The sequence below is a fragment of the Salmo salar genome, chromosome ssa24 (genome assembly GCF_905237065.1).
Source record: "Salmo salar chromosome ssa24, Ssal_v3.1, whole genome shotgun sequence".
NCBI classification, from domain to species: domain Eukaryota; kingdom Metazoa; phylum Chordata; class Actinopteri; order Salmoniformes; family Salmonidae; genus Salmo; species Salmo salar.
In genome coordinates, this window is record NC_059465.1 from 8,101,118 (window position 1) to 8,125,885 (window position 24,768).

At 41.7% G+C, this 24,768-nt stretch overlaps 1 protein-coding gene across 4 annotated transcripts in view; it reads right to left on the bottom strand.

Annotated features, from left to right (window-relative positions):
- Positions 1 to 20,854, bottom strand: part of fancc (FA complementation group C) — a 48,880-nt gene extending 28,026 nt beyond the window's left edge. Inside the window, exons 1-6 of one of the 4 annotated variants that reach the window (XM_014171046.2) lie at positions 20,740 to 20,854; positions 17,336 to 17,416; positions 17,127 to 17,231; positions 16,012 to 16,230; positions 11,069 to 11,156; positions 10,881 to 10,975 (exon numbers count right to left, since the gene is read on the bottom strand). In XM_014171046.2, coding sequence (XP_014026521.2) covers positions 10,881 to 10,975; positions 11,069 to 11,156; positions 16,012 to 16,191 — 363 coding nt within the window. In that variant the 5' untranslated portion in view covers positions 16,192 to 16,230; positions 17,127 to 17,231; positions 17,336 to 17,416; positions 20,740 to 20,854. The remainder of the gene's footprint in view (positions 1 to 10,880; positions 10,976 to 11,068; positions 11,157 to 16,011; positions 16,231 to 17,126; positions 17,232 to 17,335; positions 17,417 to 20,739) is intronic. The other 3 variants (XM_014171044.2, XM_014171045.2, XM_014171047.2) reach the window with 3 other exon arrangements.
- Positions 20,855 to 24,768: the final 3,914 nt, after the last annotated feature.

The window sequence follows — 24,768 nt, forward strand, 5'->3', positions numbered from 1 at the left end:
TCTGTTCACCTGTTAAATTCTACTGTATGTTATAAACCATGCTTCCTTTCTGATGCATAGAGCAAAATACTTGAAATAATAGCCTATCTAATAGACCCAATTACATGAGAGATGTGCATGGTAATTTGTTGTAGGCTATGGTTACTTCTGGAATATGAACCCATCATGGCCAGAAAAGTTGAAGAACGTATTCTGCAGTGGTTATGAAAAGAAGGATTGTTCGTATAAATGCAAGATTGTTTACTTGAGAAATCTGAAATTACAGTATTCAGACATAAGGCACAGAAGTAACCTGTTCCACCATTAATAACCTGTGCTCTGGATTGGATGGCGTAGAGCAAAATACTTGAAATAGCTTATCTATTTACTACTGTGAAGTGGGTCCAATTAAATGAGAGATGGGATGAATGGTATCCTTGTTGTAGGCCTATGCTTCCTCGTGAGTATGAAAGCGTCACAGATAAGGTGAGGAATTTATTATGCAATGATCATGGAAATGAAATAAATAATAGCCTAGGAAATAGATGCCTATTTCTAATTATTTTAAAATGCAAAGATAAAAATAGATTTTTGCTCTTCTCACTAATTGCATCTTGTTATTAACCTGTTTGTTATGAATAAGCCTGTCCATCATATCCCTTGGACTAATGCACAGTTATATGGGAAAGTGTCACTAAGAAGGACATAGGCAAATTAGTTGGCCCAGAACAGAGCACGGCTGGCCTTTAAAATGTACTTGGAGGATTTATATCAATAACAAGCATGTCAATCTCTCCTGGCTCAAAGTAGAGGAGAGATTGATCATCACTAGTTGTCTTTGTCAGAGGTATTGATGTGTTGAAAGCACCGAACTGGCTGCTCAAACAGCTCAGACTAGGGTTAAATATTTTCCAATTGTTCCATTCCTAGAATAAATCTCAAAAGCATATAAATAGGAATGTGTATGGATTTGATTAGAGCTTTGATGGGAAATTCAAGCCTGATGCTATATGAGCCATACATTAAATACATATTATGAGCCCTACATTAAAGACATTTAATGAGCCCAAGCCCAAAAATATGTCAAATGACTGTGCTGTTATCCAATAGGCTACATACACTATATATACAAAAGTATGTGGACATCCTTTCAAATTAGTGGTTTCGGCTATTTCAGCCACACCCGTTGCTGACAGAATTATAAAATCAAGAACACAGCCATGCAATCTCAATAGACAAACATTGGCAGTAGAATGGCCTTACTTTCAACATGCCACCGTCATAGGATGCCACCTTTCCAACAAGTCAGATCGTAAAATGTCTGCCCTGCTAGAGATGCCCCGGTCAACTGTAAGTGCTGTTATTGTGAAGTGGAAATGTCTAGGAGCAACAACGGCTCAGCCGCAAAGTGGTAGGCCACACAAGCTCACAGAACGAGTGCTGAAGTGTGTAACACGTAAAAATTGTCGGTCCTCAGTTGCAACACTCACCACCGAGTTCCAAACTGCCTCTGGAAGCACAATAACTGTTTGTCGGGAGCTTCATGAAATGGGTTTCAGTGGCCGAGCAGCCGCACACAGGCCTAAGATCACCATGCGCAATTCCAAGCGTCGGCTGGAGCAGGGTGGTAAACTCTGGAGCAGGGTGTTAAACTCTGGAGCAGGGTGTTAAACTCTGGAGCAGGGTGTTAAACTCTGGAGCAGGGTGTTAAACTCTGGAGCAGGGTGTTAAACTCTGGAGCAGGGTGTTAAACTCTGGAGCAGGGTGTTAAACTCTGGAGCAGGGTGTAAACTCTGGAGCAGGGTGTAAACTCTGGAGCGGTTGAAACACATTCTCTGGAGTGATGAATCACGTTTCACCATCTGGCAGTCCAACGGACGAATCTGGGTTTGGCAGATGCCAGGAGAACGCTACCTGCCCGAATGCATGCCAACTGTAAAGTTTGGTGGAGGAGGAATAATGGTCTGGGGTTGTTTTTCATGATTCGGGCTTGGGCCCTTAGTTCCAGTGAAGGGATATCTTAACACAACAGCATACAATAACATTCTAGGCTATTCTGTGCTTCCAACTTTGTGGCAAAAGTTTGGGGAAGGCCCTTTCCTGTTTCAGCATGACAATGCCCCCGTGCACAAAGCGAGGTCCATACAGAAATGTTTTATGGAGATCGGTGTGGAATAACTTGACTGGCCTGCACAGAGCCTTGACCTCAACCCCATCAAACACCTTTGGGATGAATTGGAACGCTGACAGTGAGCCTGGCCTAATCAGCCAACATCAGTGCCCAACTTCACTAATGCTCGTGGCTGAATGGAAGCAAGTCCACGCAGCAATGTTCCAACATCTCCATATTAATGCCCATGATTTTGGAATAAGATATTCGACGAATGAGATGTCCAAATACTTTTGGTCATGTAGTGTATATGACACAGGCTACTGCACATTATACACAACAGAAAAACATTAACGCCCATAGATGTAGCTAGCTATATCCTCTCTTGGGTAAATATATTAAACTACCTCCAGTAGAATAGTAGTGTGAACTGTATTACTGTACTGTATTATATGGACTGGAATTACGCATATCGTTCAAACCATGATAAAGCAGAGAGAACATCGGACTCTTGTGCAGCACATGCTACAAAGTTACAAGTATAGGCTAGCGAATTTTATTTACATTTTCAAATATAATAGGAACTACTTGTATAATTAGTCGACTGACGCATATATACAGTGCATTCAGAAAGTATTCAGACCCCTTCACTTTTCCACATTTTGTAACACTACTGCCTTATTCTAAAATAAATAGATTTTTAAATTCCCTCAATCTACACAAAATACCCCATAATGACAAAGCATTTTAGACATTTTTGCAAATTCATAAATAAAATATCTATATATTTATATAAATATATACACAGTTGAAGTCGGAAGTTTACATACACTTAGGTTGGAGTCATTAAAACTCGTTTTTCAACCACTCCACAAATTTCTTGTAAACAAACTATAGTTTTGGCAAGTCGGTTAGGACATCTACTTTGTGCATAACACAAGTAATTTTTCCAACAATTGTTTACAGACAGATTATTTCACTTATAATTCACTGTATCACAATTCCAGTGGGTCAGAAGTTTACATACACTAAGTTGACTGTGCCTTTAAACAGCTTGGAAAATTCCAGAAAATTATGTCATGGCTTTAGAAGCTTCTGATAGGCTAATTGACATCATTTGAGTCAATTGGAAGTGTACCTGTGGATGTATTTCAAGGCCTACCTTCAAACTCACTGCCTCTTTGCTTGACATTGTGGGAAAATCAAAAGAAATCAGCCAAGAAAAGTCGACCTTCACAAGTCAGGTTCATCCTTGGGAGCAATTTCCAAACACCTGAAGGTACCATGTTCATCTGTACAAACAATAGTACGCAAGTATAAACACCTTGGGACCACGCAGCCGTCGTGCCGCTCAGGAAGGAGACGCGTTCTATCTCCAAGAGATGAATGTACTTTGGTGCGAAAAGTGCAAATCAATCCCAGAACAACAGCAAAGGACCTTGTGAAGATGCTGGAGGAAACGAGTCCTATATCGACACAACCTGAAAGGCCACTCAGCAAGGAAGAAGCCACTGCTCCAAAACCGCCATAAAAAAAGCCAGACTATGGGCCTCCAGGGTGGCGCAGTGGTCTAAGGCACTGCATCGCAGTGCTAGCTGTGCCACCAGAGACTCTGGGTTCGAGCCCGGTTGCAGCTGGCCGCGACCGGGAGGCCCATGGGGTCGTCCGGGTTAGGGAGGGTTTGGTCGCACTAGTGACTCCTGTGGTGCGCAGGTCGCTAGGTGTACGGTGTTTCCTCCGACACATTGGTGCGGCTGGCTTCCGGGTTGGATGCGCGCTGTGTTAACCTCTTGACGGTCGCCTAGGATAGGGGGCGCCACAGCGCATTTTGAAAAACATTCTTGCCCATTTTAAACGGCCTACTACTCAAACTCAGAAGCTAGGATATGCATATAATTAATACTTGTGGATAGAAAACACCCTAAAGTTTCTAAAACTGTTTGAATGGTGTCTCTGAGTATAACAGAACTCATATGGCAGTCAAAACCCCGAGACAGATCGAAACAGGAAGTGGAATTCTGAATTGCGAACTCAACTTCATCACGTTGCCTATTAATCACACCGTGAGCTATGGTTCATTGAGCACTTCCTATTCCTTCCACTAGATGTCCCCAGTCTTTACAAAGTGATTTGAGTCTCCTACTGTCAAAACTGACAGAATGACACGCTGTGGAACGTGGTCACACGGAGAGGGCCATCACCATTATGACGCCGGCGCCCCTGGTTACCCTCCCCCTTCGAAACGTTTTGAAACACAATGCAATCGTCCCCCTCGAATCTTATTGGAGCTCTCGTTGAAAAAGGCCCTACAGATTTATGTTATACAACGTTTGACATGTTTGAACGAACCTAAATAAGAAAAAAATGCATTTTGTTGAAAGAGTAGCCACGCGCACGTCGGAACTTTTGGTGAAGCCTTCAGAACGCGCTAATACATTTGTTGTGGACCTGGGATTCCTGGAAGTGCCTAAGGATGAAGATAATCAAAGGTAAGGGATTATTGACAATAGTATACAAGACTAGATGTGATATGCGATTGTTCCAAGATGGCTAGCCTATTGCTATTGCTAGCCTATTGTTCTGAGTATCGCATCCCCTTTTATCGCAAAGTGTGATTACCCAGTAAAGTTATTTTTAAATCTGGCATTACAGGTGCTTTCAAGAGATATTCATCTATAAATCTTAGAATGACAATATTACATTTTAAAAATGTTTTCGAATAGTAATTTAGTAAATTGTAGCACTGTTTCACCGGATGCATTTGAGGGAAAATAGTTAGTCAACGTTACGCGCCGATGTAAAATGCTGTTTTTATATATAAATATGAACTTTATCGAACAAAAGAATGCATGTATTGTGTAACATGATGTCCTAGGAGTGTCATCTGATGAAGTTTGTAAAAGGTTAGTGCTGCATTTAGCTGTTTTTTGGTTATTTGTGATGCATGTGGTTGGTCGGAAAATGGCTATGTGGCTACTTTTACGATATACTCCTCTAACATAACCTAATGTTTTGCTTTTGCTGTAAAGCCTTTTTGAAATCGGACAACGTGGTTCGATTCAGGAGAGGTGTATCTATAAAACGATATAATTTGAAAAAAAAAAATGAAAAAAATATATATATTAAATTTTGTTATGCTAATGGCGATATGATTTTTCGCTGGATGTCCGTCCCGGCCGCACAGGGGTTAAGAAACAGTGTGGCTTGATTGGGTTGTGTTTCGGAGGACGCATGGCTCTCGACCTTTGCCTCTCCTGAGTCCGTGCGGGAGTTGTAGCGATGAGACAAGACAGTAACTACTAACAATTGATACCACGAAATTGGGAAGAAAAAGGGGGGTAATTATTTTTTATTTTTTTAAAAGCCAGACAACGGTTTGCAACTGCACATGGGGACAAAGATCGTACTTTTTGGAAAAATATCCTCTGGTCTGATGAAACTGTTTGGCCATCGTTATGTTTGGAGGAAAAAGGGGTAGGCTTGCAAGCCGAAGAACACCATCCCAACCGTGAAGCACGGGGGTGGCAGCATCGTGTTGTGGGAGTGTTTTGCTGCAGGAGCGACTGGTGCACTTCACAAAATAGATGTCATCATGAGGATGAAAAATGATGTGGATATATTGAAGCAACATCTCAAGACATCAGTCAGGAAGTTAAAGCTTGGTCGCAAATGGTCTTCCAAATGGACAATGACCCCAAGCATACTTCCAAAGTTGTGGCAAAATGGCTTAAGGACAACAAAGTCAAGGTATTGGAGTGGCCATCACAAAGCCCTGACCTCAATCCTATAGAAAATTTGTGGGCAGAACTGAAAAAGCGTGTGCGAGCAAGGAGGCCTACAAACCTGACTCAGTTACACCAGCTCTGTCAGCAGGAATGTGGGAACTTATTGTGGGAAGCTGTGGAAGGCTACCCGAAACGTTTGACCCAAGTTAAACAATTTAAAGGCAATGCTACCAAATACTAATTGTGTATGTAAACTTCTGACCCACTGGGAATGTAAAAGTTTAAATAAATAATTCTCTCTACTATTATTATTCTGACATTTCACATTCTTAAAATAAAGCGGTGATCCTAACTGACCCAAGACAGGGCATTTTTACTAGGATTAAATGTCAGGAATTGTGAAAAACTGAGTTTAAATGTATTTGGCTAAAGTGTATGTAAACTTCCGACTTCAACTGTAGATATCACATTTACATAAGTATTCAGACCCTTTACTCAGTGCTTTGTTGAAGCACCTTTGGCAGCGATTACAGCCTCATGTCTTCTTGGATATGACACTACAAGCTTGGCACACCTATATATGGGGAGTTTCTCCCATTCTTCTCTGTTTCTCCCATTCTTCTTTATAGATGTTCGATCAGGTTCACATCTGGGCTATGGCTGGGCCACTCAAGGACATTCAGGAGACTTTCCCGAACCCCTCCTGCATTGTCTTGGCTGTGTGCTTAGGGTCGTTGTCCTGTTGGAAGGTGAACCTTTGTCCCAGTCTATGGTCCTGAGCACACTGGAGCAGGTTTTCATCATGGATCTCTCTGCACTTTGCTCCGTTCATCTTTACCTACATCCTGACTAGTCTCCCAGTCCCTGCCGCTGAAAAACATCCCCACAGCATGATGCTGCCACCACCATGCTTCACCGTAGGGATGGTGCCAGGTTTCCTCCAGACGAGACGCTTGGCTTTCAGGCCAAAGAGTTCAATCTTGGTTTCATCTGACCTGAGAATCTTGTTTCTCATAGTCTGAGTCCTTTAGGTGCCTTTTGGCAAACTCCAAGCAGGCTGGAGTGGCTTCTGTCTGGCCACTCTACCATAAAGGCCAGATTGGTAGAGTGCTGCAGAGTTGGTTGTCCTTCTGGAAGATTCTCCCATTTCCACAGTGGAACTCTGGAGCTCTGTCAGAGTGACCATCGGGTTCTTGGTCACCTCTCCGACCAAGGTCTTTCTCCCCCGATTGCTCAGTTTGGCCGGGCGGCCAGCTCTAGGAAGAGTCTTGGTGGTTCCAAACTTCTTCCAGTTAAGAATAATGGAGGTTACTGTGTTCTTGGGGACCTTCAATGCTGTAGAAATTGTTTGGTACCATCCCCAGATCTGTGCCTCGACTCCAATCATGTTGTAGAAACATCAAGGATGATCAATGGAAACAGGATGCACCTGAGCTCAATTTTGAGTCTCATAGCAAAGGGTCTGTATACTAATGTAAATTAGGTATTATTTTTGTTCCATTTTATTTTTTTAAATAAATGTTCAAACATTTCTTAAAATGTGTTTTTGCTTTGTCATTATGGGGTATTATGTGTAGATTGATGGGCATTTAAAAAAAAAATCCATTTTAGAATAAGGTTGTAGCGTAACAAAATGTGGAAAAAGTGAAGGGGCCTGAATACTTTCCGAATGCACTGTACATTTCACATTTCCCCCAACGTTATTAGCCTACCTCTTTTTTCTCTCTCGATTGTTACTTAATTTCAACAGTTAAATTAAATAAGTTCAGTTGTCCTTATCGTCATCATTCTAATGACATCATTGAATAATAAAGGACTAGGATTAGATGTAGAAGACTTTCACTTCTCTTCATGGAGAGTGAATGGTTATGGGTCTGAATAAATAACTGCTTTTGCCTACCGCCATCACGCGTTCACTCTTCTTTCAAACTACCTGTGAGTTCTATTGGCTGCTGTATTTAACATTCAGCAAACAAGAGCTTGCGTCCCTCTTCAAATAATCTATTGGTATAAGAAATGCACAACAACAAAATATATCCAGCAAGCTATTCTATTCTTGCTTTTCCAGCATGGGTCACCAAGAGCTAAGGAAAGTTTTTTTAAGGCGAGAGGCCAGCAGAGCACAGGTGAGTGCGTATTGCGCAAGAGGCAGAGACTATAAATTAGAAGCGTATTATACATAACCCATCATTAATTAACTAAATATAAGGCTAATACTGCATTGACTATTACATGAAAGTGGTAGGCTAGGACATCTATCGGGCTACAGTATCAATCCAGAACAGGATGATGTATTTTGGATGCAATTTGAATGGAACTGGTAGAGAGAGAAAATGACTGCGAAAGAGTGCTCACGTGTGCACTGATTTAACGAAACAATATTTGAGTAATAGGCTGTTTTAAAACTCTGCAGCTGCAATAAAACATTTTAAAAAATCTTTAAAAATTACAAAATAAGGTGACCTTCAAAAGCCAGATGGAGATGGGTAAATTAGACACACATTCGGTCTTTATATTACTGTAGTACAGCCTATGCTACGAAAATAAGTTACCATGATGAGATGGTTGGTCTACATGCATTGTGAACTGCGCTCCATACTGAGATGGGCTGTCTGTCCCCACCCTGAGCGTTGATGTCTCATCATGCAGAGGCCGTAGTGGAGCCAGATTTAGACATCTCATATCATTTAACAGTTCCATTTCACGCCATGCTGTTCATATAAATAATTAATTGTACATTTACCAGTTTCTCGCAGTTATTTTTCCTGGGAAAAGGTTGTGGTTTTGGGTGGTAAATCTCGGTAACCGGGTTCCTGCCATTCAACCCTAGCTCAGACACCCATACATACCCCACAAGACATGCCACCAGAGCAGACTCTTGGAAACACACAGTGTTACACTGAGCCATGACTACATGGAACTCACTTCCACATCAACTAACTCAAGCGAGCAGTGAAATCAGATTTTTTTTTAAACAGATAAAACAACACCTCACTGTGTTGAAACACACACACCCTAACACACGCACTCTACACACAAACACATTGACATATTGTAATATTGTAGTATAAATAAATGTAAGTATTACAAATTAATTGTATATTCTAAATGTGTAATAAGAGAGTAATATCTTGTATGATGCATTGTTGTGTTTTTGATAAAGGCTGTTGTTTTGTTGTGATGTAATTGTTTTAATCCTGTTTAGACCCGAGAAAGAGTAGCTGCTGCTGCCTTGGCTATTGAGGATCCTAATAAATACTAAATACCGCTTCCCCCAGATTCAGCTCATATGGAGACTCGAACTCAGGACCTCTGCCTCGAAAACACTGTCGGAGCTAGGAACATAAGCATTTCGCTACACCCTCAATAACATCTGCAAAATATGTGTACACGACCAATTACATTTTATATTTATCACAATGAAACTGATACATTTAAATTTAATTTTAAAACTGAATGCAATATTCATTCAATTTAGTTTCAAATCATGAAATACAAGTTACATTTATGAATTCAATGAATCAATTTGTTGATAAAAATTCAAAGATATTGATTTGAAATACAGTTTCTGTTGGCACTGAAATCACTCCATACAAAATACTCTTTGCTTTAAGAGAACTTACTATGGCTGTTAAAGTACACAGTACCAGTCAAAAGTTTAGACACACCTACTCATTCAAGGGTTTTTCTTTATGTGTACTATTTTCTACATTGTAGAATAATAGTGAAGACATCAAAACTATGAAATAACACATATGGAATCATGTAGTAACAAAAAAATTGTAAACATATCAAAATATATTTTATATTTGAGATTCTTCAAAGTAGCCACACTTTGCCTTGATGACAGCTTTGCACACTCTTGGCATTCTCTCAACCAGCTTCATGAGGTAGTCACCTGGAATGCATTTCAATTAACAGGTGTGCCTTGTTAAAACTGAATTTGTGGAATTTCTTTCCTTCTTAATGCATTTGAGCCATCAGTTGTGTTGTAGGTTCATTACAGTTACCAGCCTCAGAAATTGCAGCCCAAATAAATGTTTCACAGAGTTAAAATAACAGACACATCTCAACATCAACTGTTCAGAGGAGACTTTCGAATAGCTTCAAAGAAACCACTACTTAAGGACACCAATAAGAAGAAGAGACTTTCTTGGGTCAAGAAACACGAGCAATGGTCATTCGACCGGTGGAAATCTGTCCTTTGATCTGATGAGTCTATATTTGAGATTTTTGGTTCCAACCGCCGTGTCTTTGTGAGACACAGATTAGGTGAATGGATGATCTCCACATGTGTAGTTCCTACCGTGAGAAATGGAGGGTGGTGGTGTGATGGTGCTTTGCTGGTGAGACTCAGTGATTTATTTAGAATTCAAGGCACACTTAGCCAGCATGGCTACCACAGCATTCTGCAGCGATACTCCATCCCATCTGGATTGCGCTTAGTGGGACAATCATTTGTTTTTCAACAGGATAATGACCCAACACACCTCCAGGCTGTGTAAGGGCTATTTGACCAAGGAGAGTGATGGAGTGCTGCATCAGATGACCTGGCCTCCACAATCACCCGACTTCAACGCAATTGAGATGGTTTGGGATGAGTTGGACCGCAGAGTGAAGGAAAAGCAGCCAAAAAGTGCTCAGCATATGTGGGAACTCCTTTAAGATTGTTGGAAAAGCATTCCAGGTGAAGCTGGTTGAGAGAATGCCAAAAGTGTGCAAAGCTGTCATCAAGGAAAAGGGTGGCTACTTTGAAGAAACTCAAATAAATTTTGATTTGTTTAACAATTGTTGGGTTACTACATGATTCCATATGTGTTATTTCATAGTTTTGATGTCTTCACTATTATTCTACAATGTAGAACATAGTACAAATAAATAAAAACCCTTGAATGAGTACAGTAGGTGTCCAAACTTTTGCCTGGCACTGTATGTCTCACTGCAGTCTATGGAATCATAGACAAGGACACAGGTGTAAGTGCTAAATGTTTTTTGTTTTTTTTGTGCATACAAAAAGTGATTGATGAAGGGATAGATTGATTGATAAATTGATAGACTATATTTACCCGTATCCACTGGTTGGCCTTCCTCTCGACAGCGTTGTGAGGTTCCTCTGAATACAGACTCCACAGACTCTGGAGCAGGAGCGAGCGGCTCCCAGCTGAACACAGGACACACAACAAAACACAAGACAACACATTAGGCAAGGCATCCATCCATCCACCTAACCATAGCCTATTGACAGTCCACTCACCATCCGCAGTGACATAGGGGTCCCAGCAGAGGCGGCCGAGGAACTGGCCTACAAAGGGAATAGTCCTCATGGTCTCTGTGGTGGAGCTCTGGAAACACACAAAGTACGGACACTAACACACACTCCACACCAACATAACTGGGCCAAACCAAGTCTGTGTCCCAAATGCCACCCTATTCCCTATGTAGCGCACTACTTTTGACCAGGGCCCATCTGTTCAAAAGTAACTGTTGACGTTGCGACTAGTGTTTTGCGGGTACTATTTAATGAAGCTGCCAGTTGAGGACTTGTGAGGCATCCGTTTCTGAAACTAGACACTCTAATGTACTTGTCTTCTTGCTCAGTTGTGCACCGGGGCCTCCCACTCCTCTTTCTTTTCTGGTTAGAGCCAGTTTGCGCTGTTCTGTGAAGGGAGTAGTACACATGCGTTGTACCAGATCTTCCGTTTCTAGGCAATTTCTCGCATAGAATAGCCTTCATTTCTCAGAACATGAATAGACTGACGAGTTTCAGAAGAAAGTGCTTTGTTTCTGGCCATTTTGAGCCTGTAATCTAATCCACAAATGCTGATACTCCAGACACTCAACTAGTCTAAAGAAGGCCAGTTTATTGCTTCTTTAAATCAGAACAACAATTTTCAGCTGTGCTAACATAATTGCAAAAGGGTTTTCTAATGATCAATTAGCCAAATAAAATGATAAACTTGGATTAGCTAACACAACGTGCCATTGGAACACAGGAGTGATGGTTGCTGATAATGGGCCTCTGTACACCTATGTAGATATTCCATAAAAAGCCGTTTCCAGCTACAATAGTCATTTATAACATTAACAATGTCTACGCTGTATTTCGGATCAATTTGATGTTATTTTAATGGACAAAAAAAAATGTGCTTTTCTTTCAAAAACAAGGACATTTCTAAGTGACCCCAAACTTTTGATTGGTAGCGTACATTACTACAGTGTGTGCTGTAGCATACACTAGTACAGTGTGTGCTGTAGCATACACTACTACAGTGTGTGCTGTAGCATACACTACTACAGTGTGTGCTGTAGCATACACTAGTACAGTGTGTGCTGTAGCATACACTAGTACAGTGTGTACTGTAGCATACACTAGTACAGTGTGTACTGTAGCATACACTAGTACAGTGTGTACTGTAGCATACACTAGTACAGTGTGTACTGTAGCATACACTAGTACAGTGTGTACTGTAACAGATTGCACAAGTGGGTCCTGGCAATCTTAAGTAACTAAAGTAAAAAACTAAAAACAAAGCGTTCATAAGTTTAGTACAAGTTTGTTTTTCACATTTCACTCATAAACATTTCCTGGGTTTAATTTTCCCCCAGAGCGAGAACACATCATGTGTTGAGAAGTGTGAGAGATACATAAAACAGATGGGTGTGACGGGCCAGGTAGTTTGGGGCGTTGGGGCTCAGCTTTGCCCGCTTACAAACTGTACGTGAGTGTGTGCGTGTGCTTTTTTTAAGCGAGCATCTGTTTGTGTGTGGAGGACTCTTCAGCTCACAGCAACAAGGGGCCATTTAAAACATTTCTCTCCAGCCAATTAAACATGAAGAGCTTGTAGCAGAACACTGTTCAGGGGGTCTGTTCAGAAGGGTGTGATGCTACGGAATGTTCAGAAATCACTGATCTCTACCTGATTTGATAAGCGAAAGCAAGGTTACCAACGTAATTCCACCCTATGATTACCCAAGGTAGAGAGGAAGGAAGGAAGGATGCATTTCTCCAGTCTTGAACAGAGTCCCTGATGTCATTCATTGGAACCCGGGGCGTTAACGATGTAGCATCTCTTAAAAATGTAGACCTAGCATCTTGTGTGTGTGACACAACCAGGGCGGTGCTGTTGTCGCGTTTCTTTTCGATGGCCTCTCTATGCATCACTTCAACATGTGCTCGCCCTGCCAATGTACTGCACACTGGAACACACTCGAAGCGTCACTCTTCTCAATCCTGTACATAACACATGGTCTCAGTTTAACATGACATGCCTGTCTCTGTGTGTGTGTGTGTGTGTGTGTGTGTGTGTGTGTGTGTGTGTGTGTGTGTGTGTGTGTGTGTGTGTGTGTGTGTGGGTGCGCGCGCCCCTTGTATGACGCAACCCAGAAGGAATATTTATTTACAATAAGATCTTTATTACAGTTTGAGGCTATTGAAACATACCATACGGGCCTCAAAGAAAGAAAGAACGAGCCATCGCAACAGAAAATAATTACCACCAACTACCAGAGCCAAATCAGCATCAAGTTAGCGACTGGGCACACTAATCCTGTCCCTCATAAAAAGCAGAGATTTAGACATGCTGTATCTACTGTGCATACCCAGACATCTAGGACAGGAGTGGCTGATTACGTGGTGATCACAGGGAGTTTATGGGACCCTTTCTCTGTCCAACGATGTCATCAGGGCAAAGATATGACAAAGCAACGTCAATCCGCTGATCTATAGTGCACTACTATGGGCCCTGGTTGAAAGTAGTGCACTACTGTATACAGGGAAAAGGGTGCCATTTGAGACGCAACACTTGCCTCCCTGGGGCAGTACTGTAGACATTCATTCCCATGGAAGGCGTCAGTGGTATAGGTAAGTATCTAAAACTGTGTACTCCACGTACGCACACAATGTCACGCACACACAGACCCCAACTCACACTCACTCGTTCGCACATGCATGCACACACGCACACACACACGCACACAGACAGACTTGTGATGCTGACTCTTAAGTGAGTGTGTATGAGTGTATCCAGCAGGCCCCCACCAGCCAGAAGGAAAACCAAACACACAAACAGCTCCTAGGGTCCTAACCCAAAGCAAATTAGGAAATGGATATTAATTGGAATATTTTTTTCATCCTCGAGGCGAAAGCCACAATAAAGTCTTCTAGTCATCAAAGAAGGCAACACTGGTGCCGAGAAGTATTTTACTTAACCACTCTTTTATGAGCCCTCTGCCGGGAAAGGATTTCACTCCAATTAAGCGATCCTTCCCTCTCTCCTTCACACTCCCTCCCTCCCTCCCTTTCACGTTGTAGATGCTCTCACCCTGGGGCTGACATAAAGTGGGGTTGAAATGATTGACCCCTTGATAAAGATGAGCAAAAATAACTGTAGAAAATAAATAATTCAAATACCGAGCTGTATTGTATGCAAAAAATATTATTTTATAATAATACAACTGTTCGTCGGGGGAAAAAAAGGGTCAACATTATTGACACCTGTTTTCAATACCTCATCTTCCGTGGATAAAGGCACTGAGCCTTTTTCTAAAATGTTTTCTGAGATTGGAGAGCACATTGGGAGGGATCTTCGACCATTCCTCCATACAGAATCCTTCCAGATCCTTGATATCCTTCGTCTGCTCTTTCGGACTGCCCTCTTCAATTCAAACCACAGGTTTTCAATGGGTTTCAACTCCAGAGATTGAGATGGCCATTGCAAAATGTCAATTTTGTGGCCAATTAATAATTCCTTTGTGGATTTCAGCCTCCTGGCAAAGGCAACCAGGTTTTGGGCTAAAATGTCCTGGTACTGGGTAAAGTTCATGACGCCCGATACAAAGGCCACAGGACCAGTGGAAGCAAAGATCCACCACCATATTTCACAGTAGGTATGGAGTTCTTTTCTGCTTATGCATTCTCATTTCGACTCCAGACCCACCACTGGTGTGCGTGGACAAAGAGCCCTATTTTCATGTCATATGACCAAAGCAGAGAAAGAAAAGAGAGAGAGAAAATAGAAAGAGAGAGAGAGAAAATAGAAAGAGAGAAAATAGAAAGAGAGAAAATAGAAGAGAGAAAAAAATAGAAAGAGAAAATAGAAAGAGAGAGAAAATAGAAAGAGAAAATAGAAAGAGAGAAAATAGAAAGAGAGAGAAAATAGAAAGAGAGAGAGAAAATAGAAAGAGAGAGAGAAAATAGAAAGAGAGAGAAAATAGAAAGAGAGAGAAAATAGAAAGAGAGAGAAAATAGAAAGAGAGAGAAAATAGAAAGAGAGAGAAAATAGAAAGAGAGAGAGAAAATAGAGAGAGAGAAAATAGAAAGAGAGAGAGAAAATAGAAAGAGAGAAAATAGAAAGAGAAAAAAAGAGAGAAAAGATAAGAGAGAGAAAGAGCGAGATGGTTGGTTGGAAGGTACAGCCCTTCTAACACTGGATCCTCAGAGTCGCTCCCCCCTCTCCAAAATATGGTTCTCTTGATGCAGGGATACATTAGGTTAGCGTTGGCAGTCCCCTGACAACTATTAGCTGGCTAACTCAACATTGCAGCGCTGCCAACTAGTCACACAGACCAGCCAGTGTTAGAGGGAGACCTCAGGTGTGTGTGTGTGTGTGTGTGTGTGTGTGTGTGTGTGTGTGGAGGGTGGGGTGAGGGTGGGGGGGTGAGCCTGACAATTTCTAGAGTAGCATAGTGCTTCAACCGAGCTCTTAATGGATCAGCCTAATTGATGAACTGCACTAATTTACTGGATGAGCCTGGGTGTTCTGTCAGTGAGTCTGTTCTTACACACTCACAGTCCACAACTCTTCCAAACCTTTCAGAGTTGGTGCTGACTTAGGATCAGTTTTGCCTTTTAGATCACAATGAATGAGATTAAGTGGACAGGCACCTGATCCTAGCCATGAGTAATGCTTCAATTTGCTGTACCAAATATAATGCCAATACTTTTTCTATTGCAATATTTTTCATCTCATTATTTTGAGAAGCTTAAAACATACGGCCCCTGATCCGGTCCAGACACTACCCGTTCCTCTTCTCCTACCCTTTCAATGGTTAGCAGATCTACAGGAACCTCTAGGTATACAGTAGCTTAGCAATATGATCCACCTATCTGATACATTCAAATCTGCTAGCAGACAGGAGAAGGGGCCAGAAAAATGGGTATTGGGTTGTTTGGGATGGGGCAGGGCACTGTCCACTTACCTGTGTGTGTATGTGTGTGAGGAGGAGCTGGAGGAAGGCCCTGAGAGGGCCCAGGTGGAGGCAGGTGTCTCTCTGGGTGTCTGGGCTCTCAGTCTGGCCCCACTCCACTGCCTTTCCTAGCCAGAAGGCTACCTCCTGGGGCTTTAGGCCAGCCATGGATCCCATCTGGTCCTGGGACATGGTGCTATTGGGGCTGGGCAGCCTGTTGCAGAGCAGGGTCTATGGAAAACAAACAAACAGACAAATATGACACATGGCTCAGGGAACACTATTCCTTCTTCTAGCAGGATGAAGGAATCCAAAGTAGGGTTGCAAAATTCCCCACATTTTCAGGTTTTCCAGAAATCCCGGATGGAGGATTCCCGTACTTCCTACCGATTCCAGGAGTTTTCCATCCGGGATTTCTGGAAAACCTGGGGATTTTTGAAAAGTTACCAGAATAGTGCAACCCTTCTCCAGAGGCATGGAGGACTGAAGTAGAACAATAACATGTTTTGTGGGTGTTGCAAAGTGACAGAAGCAGTAGAAATCACAACAAGGCTCTTCAAACATAGAGCCTATCTGGGACAAAGTGGATTTGTCCTCACCCTGTATTCCATTAGAGCAGCCAGAAGAAACAGACATACACAACACCAGGGTGGTGGTTTAAAGGACTCACCCTGTATTCCATTAGAGCAGCCAGAAGAAACAGACATACACAACACCAGGGTGGTGGTTTAAAGGACTCACCCTGTATTCCATTAGAGCAGCCAGAAGAAACAGACATACACAACACCAGGGTGGTGGTTTAAAGGACTCACCCTGTATTCCATTAGAGCAGCCAGAAGAAACAGACATACACAACACCAGGGTGGTGGTTTAAAGGACTCACCCTGTATTCCATTAGAGCAGCCAGAAGAAACAGACATACACAACACCAGGGTAGTGGTTTAAAGGACTCAGGCCTCGACTCCCCAACCTCATCAAGGATGTAGAGAACAAGGCCCTTTTTTAAAGTAGCCCAAGTCTTTTTATTTAACTAGGCAAGTCAGTTAAGAACAAATTCTTATTTACAATGACAGCCTAGGAACAGTGGGTTAACTGCCTTGTTCAGGGGCAGAACAACCTATTTTTACCTTGTCGGCTCAGGGATTCCATCCACCAACCTTTCGGGTACTGGCCCAACGCTCTAACCTGTCGCCCCTGACTCTTAGGTCCGGTTTCACAGAAACAGATTAAACCTAGAAGTGAATTAAAAGCATGCTGTATGGAGAATCTCAGAACACATGCTTGTATCATAGATGTAGGCCCATGTACTGTAAATGGCAAATACAGTTGAACTTACAGCAAGGAGGGAAGTGCTGGGCCGTCTTAGACTGAAACCCCCATCTCTCTCCATCTCTTCCTTGTCTCTCATCGAACCCTACTGAGAAATAAACCGCACATTCTTCACCTTTTATGATGATGAGGATAAACTGGTGGGGGGTCGTGACGGTGTGTGTGTGTGTGTGTGTGTTAGGTGTGTGTGTGCTTATGTGTAGCCTGAGAACAGAGTGTGTGTGTGTGTCGGGAGCTGGCAGGCGTGTGTTATTGTTGTTTTTAGCTATAATGACAGGTCTGTGAGGGACACCACGGGTTGTGTTTTACGACCACCTCGTTACACACCACTTGTTTAATGTCTTGCCATCATCTCTGCTGGAAAGCCCCTATGGCTCAGCGTTGTGAATATATAATTACTTGTTTAAAATAAATAAAAAAGTCCAAGCAAATTAAGAACAAACGCCTCTTGTTGACCTGTGATGGGAGCACAGCTTCCAACGCACAAGAGGTTGAGTATAGTAGCATGCTGCATACCCAACTGGCTCACACACACACACGCTTCGTCCAAAATGCATTTAGAGTGTGAAATAAGATGCGACTGAGTCAATATTGTTGTAAAATACTTTTTCTAAGATACGTTTGTGGACTTTGGGTAAAGGAACGTTTACCGTTCCAATTCTTAAATTGTTGACGTTATTTCAAAATAATACAAGATCAGTTCTCCAATAGGCTATACTGAGTCTTCCCCCATATAGACAGCCTAGCATCAAGCAGGTTTCATCAGGAGTTAGCCTAGACTAGGTTGATGATCTGTAGTTTCCTTCTTATAGTTTCCTACCTTCGAATTATAACTGAGGGGGCGGCAGGTTGCCTAGTGGTTAAAAGCATCGGGCCAGTAACCAAAAGGTTGCTGGTTCGAATCCTGAGCTGGCAAGGTGGAACAATCTGCCATTCTGCCCTTGAGCAAGGCAGTTAACCCCCAACAACTGCTCCCCGGGTGGCGTGGACGTCGAGTAAGGCAGCCCCTGCACCTCTCTGATTCAGAGGGGTTGGGTTAAATGCAGGAGACGCATTCAGTTGTGCAACTGACTAGGTATCCCCTTTTCCTGATTATAAGTATTAGCTAATCTTGGACACCTAGAACTAAAATCTTGCAAATTTGCAACAGGCTTTGTGTCGCAGTGGTCGATTTTTAAAAATGTATTTATTTAGACTTTCTGTATTTTTTAAGTTCTATATCTTGAAAACTTGATCAAAACATTTTAGGACTGTATGGACTAATGTAAAAAAAAAAATGTAGTGATATTTTTATTTAAATGTTTTTATAATTCCAATTCAATTCCTACTCAAAAAGGCGACACAGTCTAATTTCAATTCATTAACTTAAAGATTTATCAAATTTGAATTTAATTAAATGTAAATTCTCCACTTCTTGAGTGAATTCAAGAATTAAAATGTTGAATTAAATTGGAATGGACCCCAACCCTGGTTCCTGACAAAATTAGAAAATCATTTCTGTAATGTTTTTTTTTTAAACTTAAAACAATAAAAAATATAGATAATTGCGGCAAAATCACCCATTTGTGTTATGCAATGTGCATCTGTTCACAAGAGATTAGTATTAGCAAAAATATGACAGGAACAGTGGCGGTTCTAGACCATTTCAACTGGGGGGGGGGGCAAGCTGGGGCCAGTTGTACTGCTGAAGGGGCCAGTTACATTAGACGTTATTGTTGTCATATCGTTCTCTTCACTGCATTGCAGGCATTAGCAGGCAAAAGACCATGTTCATAATCATCAACGTTGCCACTGTCTAATAACGGACGTCAAAAAAGAACGATAGCAAAAATTTGTAATGTAAAAATTATTTCATACTCCACATTTAGGGGGGCCACAAAGGGGTCCAAAATTGTTGTCACAGGGGCACTACCCCCCCCCCCCAGAACCGCTAGTGGACAGGAACCATAGGCTAGAACATTAACTAAAAGGGGCCTAAAATGCACAAAATAAATGTAGCTAATTATTTTCATATTTAAACATAAATGTATCAGATGTTATTGTACAAAATGAGACCACCCTTAGCAGTTGTTAATGAGACATTATCTTCTTCTCTGGTCTGGTCACTCAGTAGTGTTTAGAAGAGAAGCAGACATTGGAGCCCACGCTGTTCTTCTGTGCTCTATTACTGTTGGTGACGCAGTAGCTGCCTCTGCCAAACCAGATCTACTACGCTTTTTACATCTCACACACACTCCAAATGCATTGGAATAAAACTTTTCAGGCTCCGCATGATATAAAATGCATCACTTTTCCAGCCATCCTTAATGGCAACTGAATATAAATGTACTTACTGTATGTTAGGAACATTTTCAATAGAGACTTTCTATAAATTGCTTTATTAAAAGGTAACTAGAGAAGTAACTATCAAAAACCAGAGCCAGGTATATGCACTCTGGCTAAAACAAATGTTATGACTTTAACATGGAATCATGTAAGCCCCTAAATTCCACACGAGCATACTGTTTTAACTGTGCTGTAACTGTTTGTACTGTACTCAGTGGTGGAAAAAGTACCCAATTGTCATACTTGAGTAAAAGTAAAGACACCTTCATAGAAAATGACTCAAGTAAAAGTCACCCAGCAAAATACTACTTGAGTAGACAGCCACATTTTCTAGTTATTTATTTATTTACAGATAGCGAGGGGCACACTCCAACACTCAAGACAATTTACAAACGAAACATTTGTTTAGTGAGTCCAACAGATCAGAGGCAGTAGGGATGACCAGGGATGTTCTCTTGATAAGTGTGTTAATTAGACAATTATCCTGTCCTGCTAAGCATTCAAAATGTAATGAGAACTTTTGGTGTCAGGGAAAATGTATGTAGTATAAAGTACATAATTTTGTTTAGGAATGTAGTGAAGTAAAAGTAGTCAAGTAAAAGTAGTCAAAAAATATAAACAGTAAAGTACAGACACCCCAAAAAAACGACTCAAGTAGTACATGAAAGTATTTTTACTTAAGTACTTTACTCCACTGACTGTACTTCAATTGGAATGCAATACTTATGAGCCACCTCAAGATGTCAGTATTTCATGCTCTCGGGTTGAGACGTAAATATACACTCTCTCGTTTGATAAGACACCCAAAAAGTCCTCCTGCCGTTGACACACAAAACACACTCAACCAGAAAGGACTCAACCTACATGAGTGATGTAGGTAGGAAATAAATGATGCAGGAATCAAAATAGTAACGTTACCACCACGTTTTACTACTAGCTTGCTTTGGCTAACGCGCTGTCACAAGCAAAGGCATAGCTAGCATAGCAGTCAAAGTTGTTTCAAATGTAGCTACAAACTATCCTAAAATAAGCCGTTATAAAATGCGTATGTAGCTAATACACCATCAGCGACATTAAATTACCAACCTGTATGTTGTGTTCAATTTCACTATCAGAAAACGTTCTCCTTTGTAAAGTGACATGAGTGAACTTCCCTCTGTTGCGAAGCCGGATATGTCCGAATCCCATTGGCTGAGGTCCCACCGCGCCTTCTCAAACGTGGGCGGTCGCTCGCGCCTCAGTTGGCTCTTTGTACGGATCTAGGATCAGTTGACCCTGCCCAAATCTATAACTTTACCATTAGTTGTTGAAATACAAAACCAACTTTAGGTCAGTATTTAGGGGCAACTTGTTTTAATTGACCAGTGCTCCATTTATTGGCGTTAGAACAGATAAAGAAAGCTAAGTATTTTGGTTTGTATGAAAATAAATAGCATAAGGCCAACACTTGAATTTAAGTGCAATTAGTTAAACTACACTATAACTTGCTGACAGCAAATAGGTAGCAAGGATAATTATTTTGCACTTTTTTTATATACTGCTGTATATATAATGCCCCCCTTCTTGCAGTTGGTTCCACTTTGAACCATCGGGGGGCACTATGCAAAGGAAAAACCCTGTTGTTACTCACTGCTTGTAGAAGCATGAGAGCAGGAACATGTCAGTTGAAGGCTGGGGGAGAGTATGCTTCATTGACACCAGGTTAGGGCCCTCAATTTTCTATTGTTATGTCAGTCACTGACCGTCACTTAATTAGCCATGTCAGCTATCAGTTTTTAGATTGGTATTTAGTCTAGCCAGCTATCTAAACTTGTGGTAATCATGGCTGAATACCGACCGGGCACGCAGGGCAGATATCATATTAGCATGGTATAAGTCATTACAAAATGGGTAGAATTGTAGGAAATTTGCTTTAAAACGGCAAACATTTTTCTCCACCCCATGGCAAAATGGGTAGTATTGCAGGAAATTAGCTGTAAAACTGCAACATGTTTCTAAAAGCCCCATGGCAAAATGTGTAGAATTGCAGAAAACTTGCTTTAAAACGGCAACATTATTCTACGCCCCATGGCAAAACTTTAATTTCTGTCCACCGTCAAGAGGGGTGCCACTTAAATATTTTGCCGTGAGATGGGGGGTCCCCCAACCAAATTTCACTAAGGACCCCCAGGCATCAGTGACCAAGTACACTGTATAACTCTCTTAGTAGCTTATTATTAGGAGCCTATTATAATAGTACACTACATCATATATCATATCTATACTGAAAAAAATATATAAACACAACATAAATTGTTGGTCTCATGTTTCATGAGCTGAAATAAAGGATCTCAAAAAAAGTGTCCTGCGTAAAAAAAGTGTATTTCTTTCAACTTTTGTGCACAAATTTGTTTACATCCCTGTAAGGGAGCATTTCTCCATTGCCAAGATAATCCATCCACCTGACAGGTGTGGCATATCAATAAGCTGATTAAACAGTATGATCATTACACAGGTGCACCTTGTGTTGGAGACAATAAAAGGCCACTCTAAAATGTGCAGTTTTGTCACACAACACAATGCCACAGAGGTCTCAAGTTTTGAGGGAGTGTGCAGTTGGTATGCTGACTGCAGGAATGTCACCAGAGCTGTTGTAAGATAATTGCATGTTCATTTGTTGACCATAAGCAGCCTTCAACGGGTTTTAAATAATTTGGCAGTACTTCCAACCTGCCTCACAACCGCAGACCACGTGTAACTACGCCAGCCCAGGACCTCCACATCCAGCTTCTTTACCTGCGGGATTGTCTGAGACCAGCCATCCGGACAGCTGATGAAACTGTGGGTTTGCACAACCAAAGAATTTCTGCCCAAACTGTCAGAAACCGTCTCAGGGAAGCTCATCTGCATGTTTGTCGTCCTCACCAGAGTCTTGACCTGACGGCAGTTCGGCATTGTAACCGACTTCAGTGGGCAAATGGTTTCAACTGTACCGGGCAGATGGTAGACAGCATGTATGACATCGTGTGAGCGAGCGGTTTGCCGATGTCAACGTTGTGACATCATGGTGGCAGTGGGGTTATTGTATGGCAGGCATAAGCTACAGACAACAAACACAATTGCATTTTATCGATGGCAGTTTGAATGCAAGGAGATATGCTGATGAGACCGTGATGAGATCCTGAGGCCAATTGTCGTGCCATTCATCCGCCGCCATCACCTCATGTTTCAGCATGATAATACACGGCCCCATGTTGCAAGGATCTATACACAATTCCTGGAAGCTGAAAATGTCCCAGTTCTTTCATGGCCTGCATACTCACCAGACATGTCACCCATTGAGCGTGTTTGGGATGTTCTGGATCGACGTGTATGACAGCGTGTTCCATTTCCCGCCAATATCCAGCAACTTTGCACAGCCATTGAAGAGGAGTGGGAGAACATTCCACAGGCCACAATCAACAGTCTTATCAACTCTATGCAAAGGAGATGTGTCGCGCTGCATGAGGCAAATGGTGGTCACACCAGATACTGACTGGTTTTCTGATCCACGTCCCTACCTTTTTTTACGATATCTGTGACCAACAGATGCATATCTGTATTCCCAGTCATGTGTAATCTATAGGTTAGAGCCAAATTAATTCATTTCAATTGACTGATTTCCTTATATGAACTGTAACTCAGTAAAATCTTTGAAATTGTTGAACGTTGCATTCATATTTTTGATCAGTGATATTGCATGGATGATATTACTGCTTTGGGAAATGTGGGATAAGTTTATTATAAAGACCTAGATTCTAATGAATTTGACACTAACACCGAATGACACTCTTGGTAGGCTATAACAGTAGGCTAGTAAATATAGGCTATTAACAAAAAGTGAAGAAAAAAACCCGCTGACACAAATACATTCAGCTGTGAGCCAGAAACATATTTTCCATCATAGATAGTTGTTTTGTGTGTTTTCACTCTAAAGAGTAAAAGAAGTTACAGAGTGTTAGCAGTCATTGTGTCATCAGTGGCATGGCAAGTAGTCATGCATCATCTACTTATCCCTTTGTACAGCGAGAGAGTGATGGAGAGGGAGAGGGAGAGAGAGAGAGAGAGAGAGAGAGAGTTGTGTGTGGTGTGGCATGGCAGAGCAGCATTGACTGAGCCCCTCAATAGGAAACAGGACAGCCAGGCTTAGGCTGAGACCTGCAGACAATGCTGCCATTTTGTGGGCTCTAATTGGCACATCTGTAACCATGCTTCATTTTACACTGCTGTCCTCATAGGAACTGAAGTGCACTGCTGTGGTGTGCTGGGGAAGGTATTTACGGGAGCAATTTGGTCTTTCTTAACGTTTACCTTCTGGAGACAGATGTTGCCTCAAGATCAGTCACTCTGGGTGGGTCTCTGTCTCAGTACTGTAAAATGGCTTCCTTTCCTTGTCTTCTTTGCCTCTTTCTCATTATCTGTAAGAATATGATCCCAATGTTGCTTGTATGCCTACCTGTCTGCACCAAGATTTGATACCATGCTTACAACACAACAGTGGACTTCTAGAGCAGAAATATAGCCTGTCACTCCTTGTCAGACAATTGACTTGGATCTTCGGGAAGGTGATGTCAGACACCTAGAGCAGCACACCCGTTATTGTAACCAGAGTAAGATAGAAAAGGGCTATGCCATAGGGATATGGAAGGAGAAGGGTGTCATAAGGATATTAAATGATAGAGAAGGGAAGTGGAATATGGGACATTACATATGAGGGGATATTGGACATATGACCTCAGACGTTTGTTTAAACACCTTATGGGATACTTTTCTAGCCTTATCGTTTGTCTTTCACTACACTCAATATAGTGTTGTTTCAACATAGTCATGGAATAGCTTTGCAAATTGTCAAATTGAACTAATCAATCAAGCCAGAGCGTCTTATTTCCTTAAACCCAGTCCTAACCTTGAACAGTCCTTGGAGGTGTGAAAGAAAAACCTGTCATGTGGTCCTCTGAGGCCCTACTGAGCAGTGCCTGAAATGGAGTGGCTAGGTCTCAAAGCCTTCGACAATGCTGTGTTAGTTAGAGTATGTGTGTGAGTGTGAGCATATCTGTGTATACTTCCATGTGTGTGTGTGTGTGTGTGTGTGTGTGT